The sequence below is a fragment of the Eurypyga helias genome, unplaced genomic scaffold (assembly GCF_000690775.1).
Source record: "Eurypyga helias isolate BGI_N326 unplaced genomic scaffold, ASM69077v1 scaffold5746, whole genome shotgun sequence".
NCBI lineage: Eukaryota > Metazoa > Chordata > Aves > Eurypygiformes > Eurypygidae > Eurypyga > Eurypyga helias.
This window is the reverse complement of record NW_010255965.1, coordinates 47,419-62,580: the sequence shown is the minus strand read 5'-3', so window position 1 is coordinate 62,580 and position 15,162 is coordinate 47,419. Positions and strand designations below refer to the sequence as shown.

Below are 15,162 nucleotides of genomic sequence, written 5' to 3'. Positions count from 1 at the left end.
CCTCTCCTCTCTTCTCTCTTTTTTCTTTTAATTCAGTGATATCCTTCATTACAGTTTACCAGATATATTGGATTCTAGGGATATTTTAGAGACAAAGGACTGAGCAATACTGTGCTGCAGCTGCTCTTAAGAACATCCAAGGTGTACTTTGGTAGTGTAATTCTGTAATTGTACTACCCTACAGCTTGTCCTTGCTTTTATCTGCTTTATTCTTGGACAGTTGACCCATGAGCTGTCCACTCATGTGTCTGGTCTGAAAGAGCAAATGGAAGGTATATGTGATTGATGAGCAAGTGTTATTTAACAAGTCTAAGCGGTTCTCCTGTTGTTTTAACAACAACTTCATCCATACAGTATGGACATTTGCACATAGTAGTCTGTGCAAATTCATGGAGATTTAATAGCCTCTAGAAGACATGTTTACCTCAAGAAAGCAATTACTTGTTCATATAAATGGATATGTTATTAATAATAGCTTAATGTGCTCATGTGTTGAGTGTTTCACTGACATGTTTATTTATTTACTTATGTTGAAAATATTAAAATGTAACATCAGTCTTCCTTCATCTTACTAGCTGCAATTCATCAGGGATTAATTGAAAGAATTGTATTCAGATGGAAATTCCTAAGAATTTCCAATCAAGGGGGTCCATAGGGAATTTTTATGTCAGAAGAAGCAGTTATAATTCTGCTGTATCATCCCTTTATTCTTCAGGATACAGGATTTGAAAGAAGGATATAAATGTGGCAGAATCTCAGTGGTTACTGACCCTGGATGACCAAGACTGATGCAGTATACTCTTTTGTTATAGTATAGTCACTATCCTGCTGCAAACAGGACAGTCTGTAGTATATCGTGCACTAACGCATGCTCAAAAACTTGCCCCAGAGATCTCATAATGTACATTCCCAAAACAGGTACACAGAGGGTATTAGAAAAAATAAAAAATAACCCTTTTGTAGAGAAATAGATAAGAACTGAAGAATTAAGAATGGAAAGTACAACAAAACATCAGAGTCTTGACCTTTATTTTAAGCACAGAAGTAGCCTTGCTGTCTTGCGAATGTACCTATCAGATGGAATTATTGGAATTATGCAAAAAAGGAGTTTTCACATCTTGAGGCTATTCATATATGAAGTCATACATAGACAGTCAGTCTACATTTCTGTAGAGCTTTCATGGATCCTTGCCTACAGTGGAGGCTTTGTCGCACGGAAGACAAGATTGGTGATATTATGGGCCTAGGTACACTGACATGGACTACAAGGATCATTGGCACCCTATGGTAAAGTTCCATAGCCACGTATAAACTGATAAACGTAATATGAACAACCTTTTATAAAGGAGTATTCCTATAAGAAGTTTCACTTACCTTTAATGAAAGTTACAATCAAAATGGGAACTTAATTTTCACATCCTGTTAGGTTTTCCTCCATTTTTGCCCTTTTCAGACATTGGTGAGATATCTGAAAGAGACTTTCACCAGGTTCCTTTGTAATGCCAACCTTTAGACTCTAAAAAACAGTTAAAAGGAATGAGTCAGGTTTTTGTTTGTCTGTCTATAGATATTTCTGGAGTGCTGTTTGCATTTACTACACTTTTTATAGACATGGGATTTTGTATGCTAGCAAGAGTGTGTGCACAGCTGTGTGTGGTGATCTGACTGTTCTCACATTTCTTTAAATAGTCTTTATCTGATTAGTCCTGATGGCTCTGCTTTAGTAGCAGGTATGAATTTCTGAAATAAAGGAAAGACTTGTTAGCTGTGGGGGGTTTAGCTCATCTGCACTTTTTCCTCTATATCTTTGTATTACTCTCATTTCCAAAGGTAGGGATTTGTGAAGGTTGCTTAGATCTCCTGAAGAGAAAAGGAGATTAGTTTGTAAATATAGTTCTTGAAGTTATTATTCTCTCTACCTTCGTTTAACTTGCTCAGAGAACTAGGTAACATCTCATTAGGAAGCTTGAAAGTGAAGAGATAGCCAGTGTTCCTAAATACGTTTATATTACTGAGCAGCAGGGAAGGAAGGTTAAATCTTGTAAAGGTTTCTATTCTCTGCCTGAACAATGACTGCAGTGGCCCAGTGATGGGATTCTGTTGAATGACAGTGCTGTTCTTGATAGGGCTATGGTAATTGTGTGGTAAAATAGCATTATATTATTATACTTTCGGCCAGGCCGATAATTATTAGCAAAAATATTGTAATATATGCAAAAACTCTGTATCTTTTATTCTCACATTCTTTAATTGGGAAAAACTGAGATTAATAACGGCCATTGAATAATTACAGGATTGAGCTGGAAAATGAAAATGCTTCTGGGTAGCAAAAGATATTTGAAGTTTAAAGTAAAAACTGTGGTGACTGTATTTCATTGAACTGCCACTGGCGCTGATGAACTAGATGGTCCTTTTCTCTTCCTGAGTTCCTATGCCTCCATGCCAGACTGTGGGATAAGAGAACACAGCAAGACAACATTCTTTTCTATTGGAGAACAGGGTATTTTCAAATGAGAAGGTGGAACCAAGGATTAAAAAACTAGCAGTTTTATTCTATATTTCATTAAAGTCCTAGCCACTTTACAACGGTGAATAAAGATGCAATTTTTGTTCTTTGCAGAGAAAAAGTGGGAGGACAGGTTTCCTTCATGGAAAAATAATCGAAGAAAAAAAAAAAAGAAAGATAAAAATAAATCCAGCCAACAGTCTCATTTCCTTCACTTTTCCAGCAATGCAAATGTTTTCACATAATTCTGTTAGTGATGCAGTGTCTAGACTTCTCAGATGGTTTTAAAAAAACACAAACAAACCCTGGCATTAATTCTGAGAATCCTAAAAAGCTAAGTCATTATCACTGTGCTATAGCTCATGCAATGATAGGAAACCAGAAATAGTCACTGAAGACCAGACTCTGGAATCCCTGCTCATTTAAGACACATGGGTTAGTATTTAGTCACGTAAGACTCTCATTTAATCTCCCTTCAGCAGGCTACTGTGGTGTTAATTCTTACCAGCATATGCTGGGATAGGGATTCTGCACTTTGGCTCTCACTTTGACTGGAAAGGCTCTGTCCCTTCTCAGAAGCATGGAGATTGATGAAATAATGGAAGCAATCTTTGATTCTTGCTACAGATACACATTTGTATAAAACCAAAGTGAAACACCAGAAAACAGCATTTGCATGTTGATTTTATAAACGACCTCTTCTTTAACATTTATTCCTTGCTCCTTGTCCTTAGTACACCTTCTAATTCTGGGTAGGTGTTGTTCAAGGTTTCCAAACCCACTGCAAACTTATAGGTTAATATTTCATTTTGTAAATTCTTTCTGATTTTCTTCATGCCAGGAAACTTACTCAACATTGACCAGGTTATCAACTGTTGTCAATCTGTAAAATCTCACAGTACTCACAGTGGCTGAGAGAGTTAACCTATATCCAGTAGCCACCTTCTAATCACAGCCATGTTATTTTATACACAACTAGGCCTATAATACAACTGTACTTTATGATGATTTGTCATACTTTCTGTTAATGATGACCTTCAGAATTTGTTAAACAAAGTGTGTGGCTAAAGCCTTCTGGTGATGTAAATGAAATTGTTAGGTCTTGCAAGAGGCACTCAGTCAAAATTCAGTACCTAATAGCCTGTGTAAGAGGTGCTTGCTGTGTATCTCTGCTGTTAGGCGCTTGCCTGACTCTGCATTAACCTGGGCCCAAAGAGGCAGGCCAAAGGTTTACTAGTGAAAATGAGTAAGTGGACATTACCTGTGTCATAGTCTCGGTGTAAAAGCTCCTGCAAATTTCCTGCAGGTCACTCTGCTCCGCTTTCGGTGAATGAAAGGTGTTATCCTACTGCAGCATGCTCCCTCACTCTGCCTGGTGCAGGCAGCTGCCTTCCTTTTGTGTTTTATTCCCTATACCTGCCACCTTTATGAGTTTAGTGTTTGCTGCAGGCTCAGATGGGGTCTTGCTGGAGCCAGGCTGGGATATCCCACTGTAACTGATGTTGTTCTCTGAATTAATCGTGATCCTTCTCACATTTTCATTTTTTCCCCTCAGCCCACCACCTCATTCACGTGTTACCTCCTTTCATTTAACTCTTTTCATTCATGGAGGGTAATAGCTGAAAGGAGACCAGGGGTGTAAGTGTATACTACTACTCTCTCATTTTCTAGCTACATACTTTTTCACATACTTAAGCAGTTTCAAAAAGGTAAAACCAAAAATTCCATTGGACAAGGTGTGAGCAGAATTGTTAGTGTAGCATATACACTAAGTTGGTGCCCTGCTAAGTGCAGTCTGAATTAAGCAGTCAGGCATTGTAAAGCATGCATTATCCTGCACATCCTCAGTGCTGAGAACATGCATTCTGTATACTGTACGAAGAAAATAATAGTTTACAAGCAAATTAAGAGCACGGTGCCACCAGCAATGTCTCTTTTTTTCTTTCTGTAGTAGAAATCATCAGCTTTTAAAGGATGAGTGCTAAAAAATCTCCCTTATACCCTCCAGATCCATCATCTATGCCTGTAGAGTCACTATTCATTTTCTGTCAGAAGTAAGCAGCTTCTGCTTTTAGACCCACAAAGCCTGTACAGTTGTGGAAGAATGAACACTGTTTTCTTCTGCATTGCACATACTTTATTGAATGACCGATCACATTACAGCTCAGGAATTTAATCCTGATAGAAACATATGACAAAGAAAGAATGGATTTGGATTTTTCAGATTCTCTCATTTCAGTGCTTACAATACTAATATATAGTGGAATTAGCTGGTGACTGCTAAGCTGAGCACATGAGTCATGCTGTCTCTCTGTGGTGGGTTGACCATGGCTGGAGGTTGGGTACCCAACAAAGCCATTCTGTGGGTCATGATAAGGACAGGGAGAGGTCACTCAGCAATTATCATCATGGGCAAAACAGACTCGACTGGGGGGAAAATTAACTCAGCGTATTACCAATCAAATCAGAGTAGAAGAACGCTAAACCTAAATCTTAAAACACCTTCCCCCCACCCCTCCCTTCTTTCCCAGGCTCAATTTCATTTCTGTTTTCTCTACATCTTCCCCCCAAGCAGCTCAGGGGGATGGAGATTGGGGATTGTGGTCAGCTCAACACACATTGTCTCTGCCACTGCTTCCTCCTCAGTGGGAGGACTCCTCACACTCTGCCCCTGCCCAGCATGGGTCCCTTCCACAGGGTCCCTGCCAGCTAACCTGCTCCAGGATGGGCTTCCCACGGGATCACAGCCTCCTTCAGGCATCCTCCTGCTCCAGTGTGGGGTCCTCCCTGGGCTGCAGGTGGGTCTCTGCTCCTCCGTTACCTCCATGGCTGCAGGGGCACAGCCGGCCTCACCATGGTCTGCACCACAGCCTGCTGGGGCATCTCTGCTCCAGCTCCTGGAGCACCTCATCCCCCTCCTTCTCCACTGACCTTGGTGTCTGCAGAGTTGTTCCTCTCACATGTTCTCACTTCTCTCTTCGGCTGCAGTGGCACAGGGTTTTTTCCCCTCTATGTTACCCTAGAGGCCCTACCACAATCATTGATGGGCTTGGCCTTGGCCAGTGGCGGGGGGGTGGGTGTGGGACACCGGCCTCGCTGTGAGTGGCGGGTCCGTCTTCGAGCCAGCTGGCATTGGCTCTGTTGGTCATAAGGGAAGCTTCTAGCACCTTCTCACAGAAGCCACCGCTACAGCCTCCCCGCTACCAAAACCTTGCCATGCAAACCCAATATACTGCCTTTCACCCGTACATGTGGATAAAGAACTTTAGTTGTGGTTCATGGAGAAAATGTCTCAGTGATGCTCTTCAGACATAGATGTCTTCTTTGCTCGCCATCTGCCTACTTCCAAGTTATGTTAGTTTTTTTGAGGTAGATGGGAAGCCATATGCAGACATACGGTACCCATGGAACTACATTGCTGCAGATGGAGAGTACAGTTAGAGTCCCTCAGCTCAGGGATGTGCTTAAAGCAGAATCTTTGTCCTGGGTAGTCCTGAACAGGGTATATACAAAATTTTTACCTTTTCTTCTGAATCTGACAATTCTTTCTGAAGCACTTTTCCACCTCCCAGCATAGGTTGCACTCAATCCAACCCATCCAGAGCACAGTTTTACAAAGGGGCTAGGCAGAGTGGCAGGGGGCCCAGGGAGAGAGAGACTCCAGTGGGGCTGGTTACAGAAGCTACTGAAAAGTAATGTTCAAGAAGGTTTCTGCTAACAACTGTGAATATTCATGACAAGAAATTCAACTCTTGCATTATCCAAAGCCATTGATGTAAGTATTGAAACTGACATTGTGCCTTAGCACCGTGTAATCTTTAATGTGTTTATCCTGTGAGATCAAAGAACTAGGATTATATAGTTCATCAAGGAAAGAAATACATGTGAACTTGACTGAGCTAATGTTAGTTATAACAAAAATCAATCTGTCCTTCGTTTTCATTCATTTTGTTAGTAAACAAAAAACTAAAGCAGCTTCTCAGTGCTAGGCTTCCCATAGTGATAACAGTCCAGCAGACACTCTTGTACTCATGTGGTCTCACCTGGGACTCCCTGTGCATCTGAGGGGACTTTAGATACTCAACACCAATTGTGTATCTCTGAGAATTAAGCCTGAGTTGTCCTTTATAGTTTAGTAAGGTTTGTTACAGAAGCCTCAGTGGATCCTTAAGTGAGAGTCTGGAGACTGAGAATCAGTTCCAAACCCCAGTAACATGTTTAATTGTTGACCCAGTTACTCTTTTCTGAAATGATGAGGTTTTCTTTAAATTCATACAGATAAATTAAATAAATATGTTTCTATATACCACTGGAGGGCACAATGTGTGTACCTATAATACAGACCAGTCTGCTGTGGCCAAGGTTACCGTCTGTGGTCAAGGGCCACTTATTAAGCAGCAGTACTCCATAGGATTGAACCTTGGCTTTTACTAGGACCAAATTCTTTGCCACAAATCCAGTGACCTAATTTATGCCATTGGTGGAACTAATTTGACCCACCCATCTGTTTTAATTGTAGAGCTCTAAATGATTTAACTAAAAGGTTGAACCGCCTTTAGAGTGGACATTTAGACAAGCAGAATACATTATATACAGGTGAGAAGTGACATTCCTACAGTTATTCAGGGAGTCTGGCAAGTAACTAGGTGGCTTTGGTCTCCAGAACTGTGAATTGCCTGCTGTTTGACTGAATTCGGTTACAATTCATTGGTGGGGGTGTGTGTGGGGGGGTGGAAACAAAACAAAAAAAACAGCCTGGGAGAGTATAGGGAAGTGTGTGAGTGTCTGGAAATACCAGGGCAATCAAGGGTTGGCCAAGGCCACCAGTCACACTGAAGTTAACAGAACAGTTTCCCCTAGGGATTGTGTAGCAATGACAAGCAAAGTAAAGCAGTCTGGCAAGTAAGATCAGGATCTGCCCGAAGAGGAAAACAACAGCAGTGGAGGTAAGAAATGGCACAACAAGCAAGAGCCATGCTTGCAGAGCCAGCAAAGACACCAGTTAATTTCTGGACAGTTTCAATTTTTGTGCTACAGTACTCAATGCCAAAGGATTTTGCAAAAAATGATATGGTCTGAATTAAAAGGCAATTGAATAGTTCGATATCTGTTTATTAAAACCCGTATGTGCTTGTATGTAAGGTAAACAAATGGCATTCAGCTGCATCTTATATGAGTCTGAGCACTGATCTTCTGCTGGGTCTAGGGAAAACTCTGAGGGAGTCCAAGTTGAATGATGCCACTTCATTCTTTAAATTAACAGTTTTAATTAAAATCTATATATTTTTGTCCGAGTGAAGCTAGCCAGCATAGGAATTATAAATCCTTCTAGGTCTTTGCAGAACTGTAAGAATGAGCTCTTCAGGTTAACATTAAATATTGACACATTCAGAACAATGCTGCAGAGCACAGGTCATACCAACATGTGACAGCAACGTTACAGAGCAGAATGAATGAAGTGAAAGCAGCTCTGGAACACCCTGCTGTAACATTCTCATTAGCTCCTAATCCGTAAGGCAGGATAATAGCCTGAGTATACTGAGTACAATGGGGATGGTTGGCCTGATGTCTTTGGTGGGTTAGCATTCATAAAAATTCTATTGAATTTAATGCTCTTTCTGAAGAACAAGGAAGAGGAGCTGCAGAAAATCATGGACTGATACAGGCACACAAACACTGGGGACACTCCCGTCTCTTTGCTCAAGTTAAGGAAAACACTGAATTTTATAAACAATATTGTAAGAGTTTTCAATACAGTATGCTGCTCATGTTGCACGTGTGCATTCTATGTCACCTCTGTCCCTCACTGATTTATTTTTTTTTATAGAAAACAATTTCATTGAAGTAATTTTTTTCTCCTTTACCTGAATGAAGACTTCTGAATTTAGCTGTGGGATTCTTAAACATGCTGTTCTCTAAGGCCTTCCTCCAGCACTGCTGCAGAGCCTGCACCCCACTATGCAATTTCATAATGCATGTTTGTGACAGGCATAGGAAATCATCCAGTTAGTTTAGAATTGAGGTGAGAGAGCACTTTAAATGTAAATTTTGCTATAAACAGTGGAATAAAACCTTGCAAGCACTCCATAGCTCTGCCAGTAAGCAAATGTATATTTAACTCATTTTAAAATTCTTCTAATACATGCTAGGCTGATTCAGATCTTTGGTGTGTCTTCGAAGATAACATGTAGTGGAACTGTCATACAGTCAGTTGTGGGATTGGGCACATTTTGAGATTCTTGTCAGTGAAGACATGCAGTTAGGACTGGATTGTAGAAAGAAAAGTATATATAGATCTGATGACTTAATATTGATACTTTATTTGAAGATTTGAACAATATCAGTTGCGTTCAGATCAAGAGTGCAGTTTATATAGAGATTTATAAATCTCTTAAAAGAGGTTTTTTTCAAGTGCTATTTAGAAAGAGATTAGTGCCATACCAGTGGCAAAATTTGCATACACTCATGAATTTTAAAAAGTATTGTCTTGTAGTGCTTTGGAGGGACAGTATTTTAGAGAAGCTAAGACAGTGTCGCTATAATAATAATTTGCAGAAGTTTCAAAATGCGTAGGAAAGATCCCTGGATATTAAGAATAAGCCGTAAGAATTTTGCTAGGGATTCTGTATACAAAAGGAAAAACTCCAAGGGATATCTTTCTCTTCCTTTATTTTTCCTGTCTCGGATTGCTCCTCCCTGCAGCATTGTATCTCTGTGAGCTCAACTGCTGTTATTGATAGGATCAAATATAGACTGGAATAAACCTGTCAAATTTCATGCTTCATTTTTTGTAGACGCCATTAGATAAGATCAATAAGATTCCAAAGTATTGTTTAGACTGGGTTTTTATCTGTAACCACTATATATATGCTGTGATCATGACTCTACAGTTTGGGTTGGGTTTTTTTTTTTGTAAGTACAAATAGGAGTCTCTCAATTTTAGAAACCATGTGAACAATCTGAATCTATCAGCAAGATGTTTGCTATTGCCTGTATTCAGGTATGACCTGACTTTGAAACTCAAGATTATGATTTTTCATAGCTAGGTAATCTTACCGTACCCTAAAATCCTTAATTAACACTAATCAAAAACTCTGAACAGGAAACTGAAACAGTGTCGTGCTTCTAATAAGGTTTGATGCATCTTGACTGTGGTTTTCTAATGTTCGTTTGCCTTTGATTTGTTGTAGTACATGACTGCTGCTGCACCTATGCAAGGGACCTACATTCCCCAGTACACTCCTGTGCCTCCAACAGCTGTCCCTATTGAAGTAAGTTTGACTCCATCCATGAAGGTAGAATGAAGGGATAGCAGAAGTCTTTATTTATTGTTTGAAAGGGGCCTAAGGATACTTTATGGAATGGTGGCTAAAGGCTTCCAGCTTTTTAAATGCGGACTGCAGATTTCTTCTTCTTTTCTTTCTTTCTCCCTCCCACCCTCCTTTTTTCTTTTTTTTTTTTTTTTTGAATTATTATTTGCAAGGGCTCTTGTTTTTCATTTATTTTGTTGTACAACAGGACATGGAATAAAACATCAGTGATTATGACTATTTTTCCCCATGTACTTGGGAGGGAGAGGGAAGAGACAGGAAAGACAGCAGGCAGACCACGAACCCAAATGAGATTCCAGGAAGAGAAGATTGCAAGAGGGTTTGATGCAGTCCTTAGCAAGTATAAGTAATTGCTGAAACATTCAGCCACCAGAAAAAGTGATTGAGCAATGGAAACCTTCCTCTTGTATATACAGACATGGAGGATGCTGCACTGACTGAGTGCTTTTCATCCTTGAGGAAGGATTCGCTCCCTCCCTCCTTGGGGCTGAGTCATGCTGATGACAGTCTAATGAGTAAGTATTTACTCAACCCTGTAGACCACAAGCTGCCAGGAGAGCGTCAGCTTGTCCTCCACTTCTGTGAAGCTTCATAAGGGCCGCTGAGCACAGCGAGAGGAGAGATCCTTGGCATCCTCTTCCCTGTGTGCTGCTCTTTGGTGCTACCCTCTTTTATAAATAACTTCTCCCCTACTCTGGGGTAATGTGAGGAGTGCCAGGGTCTTTGTACTTCTCTCCTAGGCTGTGTAGATTTTAGGGTTTGTGCTATTTCTACTCTGTGCTTTGAGGATGCTGAGTTAATTGTACTGTTGGCATGGCTCCACCAATAGTCAAGTGGACTCATCCTGGTTTCTTCTGGTTCTTTGCTATTACTGAGATTCCCAAATGAGATCCCACAGGAAACGCTGCTACTGTTCTGTCATACTGACCTGGTTGTGTTTTAGGTTTTTTTGCCTCCAGATATTTTTGCCCTAAACTTTGTTTACAAACTGGCCATGGCTACTTCTTTTCAAATATTCTTGGGTATTAAACTGGGCAGCTACAAATCCAAATTAAAAGGAGATGGTGGGATGGAGAGTGGCTCATACAGCAGTACTGGCTGTGTGCTGTGCTGACCAGTGCAAGTGCAAAATCAATTTTTCCTGAGCCATCCTCCCCATCACCCTTTGGTATATTCATGCCTGCTAAAATAACATGATGTCGTAATTATCTACTATAATAATCAAAGTATTATCTGAATATATAGCTGGTCTTGCTCTGATCCAGTGATGATTATTGTTAAAGTTAATGTGTATTCATGTAGCATCATGAACCAGGACCCAACTGTGCTGGATGCTCCACAAGCAGAGACCAAAAAATACAGTCTCTGCCCCAGAAAGCTTACAATCTCAAGATGAGATGGACAAAAGGAGAGGGGTCAAGAACAGAAAAAGACAATGCTGACAGTCTGTTAAGAAGCAAATATGAAGAATTTCTGAAAAATGAAATGGATACTTTTAACAGATAATTTAAAATAAACTACCTGTTGTTTACACGGGACTCAAAAACAAAGCAAGTGCTTTGTGCTCCCTCTTCTGGCTCTGTTGTGTGCAATACAGTAATAAACGTTCCCTGAAGAGACCTGCTAGTGTTATTCATGTGACCGACACACCAAGCAAAAGAGTGAAGGAAAGAAAATAGAGCTTAGTTTGAAAGCATACAAAAATATTTCAAAATAATATTATTCAGACTGTCTAAATAGGGTAAGAAATAGTACATAGTGTTAAATTGATACATATCATCTTTTGTGTGTTTATCTGTTTTTGCAAACATATAAATAAAACAGAACTTCATTGGAGTTTTGACTTAACAGATAAAAGTCTTTAGTATGAAGTAAATTTCATTTTGAAGGGAACATGCATAAAAGCAGTGTGTAGAGGATTGCAGTATTTTTCTAAGGCAGCTAAAATTATGTTGGATGTGTAGTAAAGCAGAAAGCAGTGGGCCTAGATTCTGCCTTTATCGCATTGCAAATCACACAAAATAAATGTGAACTCACTGTGAAGATGGGGTAGGTAAGTGAAAATCAGAGGAGCCGTACATATGTTGTAAAAAAGACAAGTTGTAAAATCCAGACTCCACGGAAATCAGAAGTTTTGCCTTTGGCTTTGAATGAGCTGGGAACTGCCCTCAAATGGGGAAGTATTTTCCACTACAGCCTGTTGAGGAAGCTTCTTGTTGGTGGATTAGCTCTTTTACACTGATGGAGTTTGTTGCATTAACATCTGGTTCTGCTGTCTCAAGCTCCCTCAACCTCTAGAGAAGTACAGGAACGGTGAGCTCGTGCTGAGCTCTTTTATGTATTTCACTGCAGTGACTAAAATTAGTAAGGTTTTTGTATTCTCCTTTGATTCCCTAGGGTGTTGTTGCTGATACTTCTCCACAGACAGTAGCATCTTCATCACAGGAAGCCAGTGGTCAACAGCAACAGATGACAGTGGAAACATCCAGTGAACATGCGCCTGCATATTCTTACCAACAGTCTAAGTAAGTAGGCATAGGCTTTGTAACCAGAAGGTTTTGTTTCTTGATTATAGCAGGCCAAATTCTGCTCCCCATTTCAGCAATATAAATTCTGTGTAGCCTCATTAAGTTCAGATGAATTCTGGATATATAGCAGTACAATTAGCAAAATGTTTTGGCCTCACCTTGGCAAAATGTCCTTGAGTTCCTGCCTGCAATTATATGCTTTCTGTCTGCTGCTTTTCTGGACTCAGAAGGATCTCAACAACTATGTTAGCAATCACCGTGCTGGGGTGAAGCAGCATCTGGCATCAGAGGTTAAAAAGAGGGCTTAAATTTTGCAGTGGCGAAAATATCGGCACGATGCACATGAACATGTTTTGTTCTGAAAGTATAGCTTGCAGAGCAGTATAAATTGCTCTGTTGCAATTATGCAAAACTGGTGCCATTGAGTGGGCAGGAACTGGCAATGGACAAGGTGGTAAGAAAGGGTTGTAGGCAAGCACTGCTCTGTCTTTCTCCTGTTCTCTGCCTCCTTTATTTGCTTCCCATGGAATGCCTTGGAAAATTCAAAATTTATACACAGACAGCTGGATCTGTAACTCCTAAAGAGCAACTTCATCTTTAGCATAATCCTCAAACACTCCTTCTCTTTGCCACAATAAAACTGGTCCTCATGAAGGGAAGGTTACCTAAAGACAGGGTGCTCACCGGGACCAATCCATCTTGGACAGATTCTAGGAACCCAAACCCAGTCCTTCATTAATACATGTGTATTGAACACCAGCATCACTGTGAAAAGGGAATTACATGTTTTTTATCCTGGAGAAGGAAGCAGACAAGTAGTCAGACAAGAAATCCGTTAGATACACCAATGCATCATGACATAGTACTTGTAGAGGCATAAGATATGAGCTGGTGTCGGAAAGATTAGAATTATACCAATCTGTCAATTACTGTACTTCATTTTTGACCTCTGAAAGTGGAAGTGGCATTTATCCATCTAACGTATGAGTACCAAATGGTTTCAGGTCCCATAATGTCCCTTTTTGACCGCCGTAAATCCTAAGACCTCACTATTTCTTATGGCATTGCCCATATTTGTCTATGTGTACATATTACAAAAGCAATTGATCACAAGCTTTTTGTTGATGCACCCAATTGGAGGCGCAGTCTGTGGATGTGTATCCCTTCTAGCCATCTGTTTCTCTAATACCTCTGAATAAAGGATGGCAAAATACTTACAGAAATATATGTGATTGTACCCTCCTGTTGGCTTGTTCTGGTGACTGTTCTGTAGGATTTTGGATCTGACCATTCCCATGTTCCAGTTCCCTTTCTCTTAAGTCTCAGAGCAGAAGGACTTAGGTTTAGAAGCCCTTAAAAGTTAGCTGTGAGCAGCATATTCTGGCATATTTCCCACAGAGGAGGAAACTACACTGCAATTCTTTATTGAAATGGTACTGTGTTTCTTGCAAGTGTCATGAATTCCCACCTTCTCTGAGAATGAGATCCCTCATCTTTCCTTGTCAGCTACTGCCTTTTTGTAATGGTGGATACAGTTCTAATGACACTGGCATTTATATTTAGAGGAATTTCTTTCTGCTTTTAATCACACAGGCAGATCCACTACACGATTTTTATTATGCTTATTTCAGTATTTTTTCTGAAATGTGCCCTCTATTTGTATCTGCCAGTTGCGGGCAGAAACGCAAAGTGTGGGAAGCTGTAGAAACAAAGCAAAATATACATAATCTCAGTCTTAAAAAATCAACTCCTGCCAGAACATTTCAGTAACCTTTAATATAAAACCAAGTGAAGTTATTTTGTAATTAAAATGTAATTGTGTTAATCTGCTCTTCGAAGGACACATAATACCAAGCATCATGCCCGGTATACAACAGCTGTTTTCAAAGCGAGATGAGAGTAAGTAATTAACATGACCGGACAATGATTTTGTCAGATATAGGCAAAGGAAAAGGCAAACACTATAAAATTATTTCATAGGAGCTGATCAGTCAGGAGAAAAGTTATAACAGTGTATTTCATTATATTTATTTTCTTTGCAACAATCATGAAATTGCAGGCAACGAAGGAGAGGCAATGTACTCAGAATGAACTGGGTGGTATAAGGACTCTGTACTCTCTTTGTAAGTAAAAATAAACCACAAGACTTAAATTTTAAGTTCCACTTTTTTAATCAGCATACATGTTCTTTTATTTAACATGCCGGCTGCTGTACTTGAGGATCCCACCCATAGATGTTCAGAAATTATAACTTCATGTCAAAAACCTACCTATCATGTAGCAATATAGGAGAACTCTACTTTATGAGGAAATCACCTTAATTATTTTAAACCCATACTCCCTTTTTTCCTTGTAAATCTTTAATTTTGCATATGAAATTTATGAAATGGAGATAAATGGAGATCCTTCCCACTCAAAATTCTGCTCTCTTACCTGTAAGCAAAACTGTGCTGGTCGCTTTACTCTGATTGTAAATGTGGGAAGAATTACAATTTTCCTGTAGCCTTTTCTGGGCAAACCCAGTGCCAGGTTAGATTAGAGAATGTGTGCTGTGACCCTTCAGTGGAATTGGTCTTTCATGCATGTGGGGGCAACTCGACCCAGAGGGGCAGTAAAACCTCAGGAGGTGAGCATCCAACTTGTATGTTCCTAACAGAACATATGCATAGAAATCCCTAAGAAAATAATTCATTCTTGCCTGCTACATAAATCTGTTGTTACATTCAAAATACTAGTGATCAGGCTTCACGCAATGAAAAATTCCTTTGGTAAATTTAATATTTAAAATTGAAGTTAG

General features: G+C 39.9%; 1 protein-coding gene across 1 annotated transcript in view; it reads left to right on the top strand.

Annotated features, from left to right (window-relative positions):
* The window catches only part of LOC104511045 (RNA-binding motif, single-stranded-interacting protein 3), a 345,645-nt gene extending 333,279 nt beyond the window's left edge, over nucleotides 1-12,366 (top strand). Inside the window, exons 11-12 of the mRNA XM_010153498.1 lie at nucleotides 9,697-9,777; nucleotides 12,235-12,366. Of these exons, the coding sequence (XP_010151800.1) occupies nucleotides 9,697-9,777; nucleotides 12,235-12,366 (213 nt within the window). The remainder of the gene's footprint in view (nucleotides 1-9,696; nucleotides 9,778-12,234) is intronic.
* Nucleotides 12,367-15,162: the final 2,796 nt, after the last annotated feature.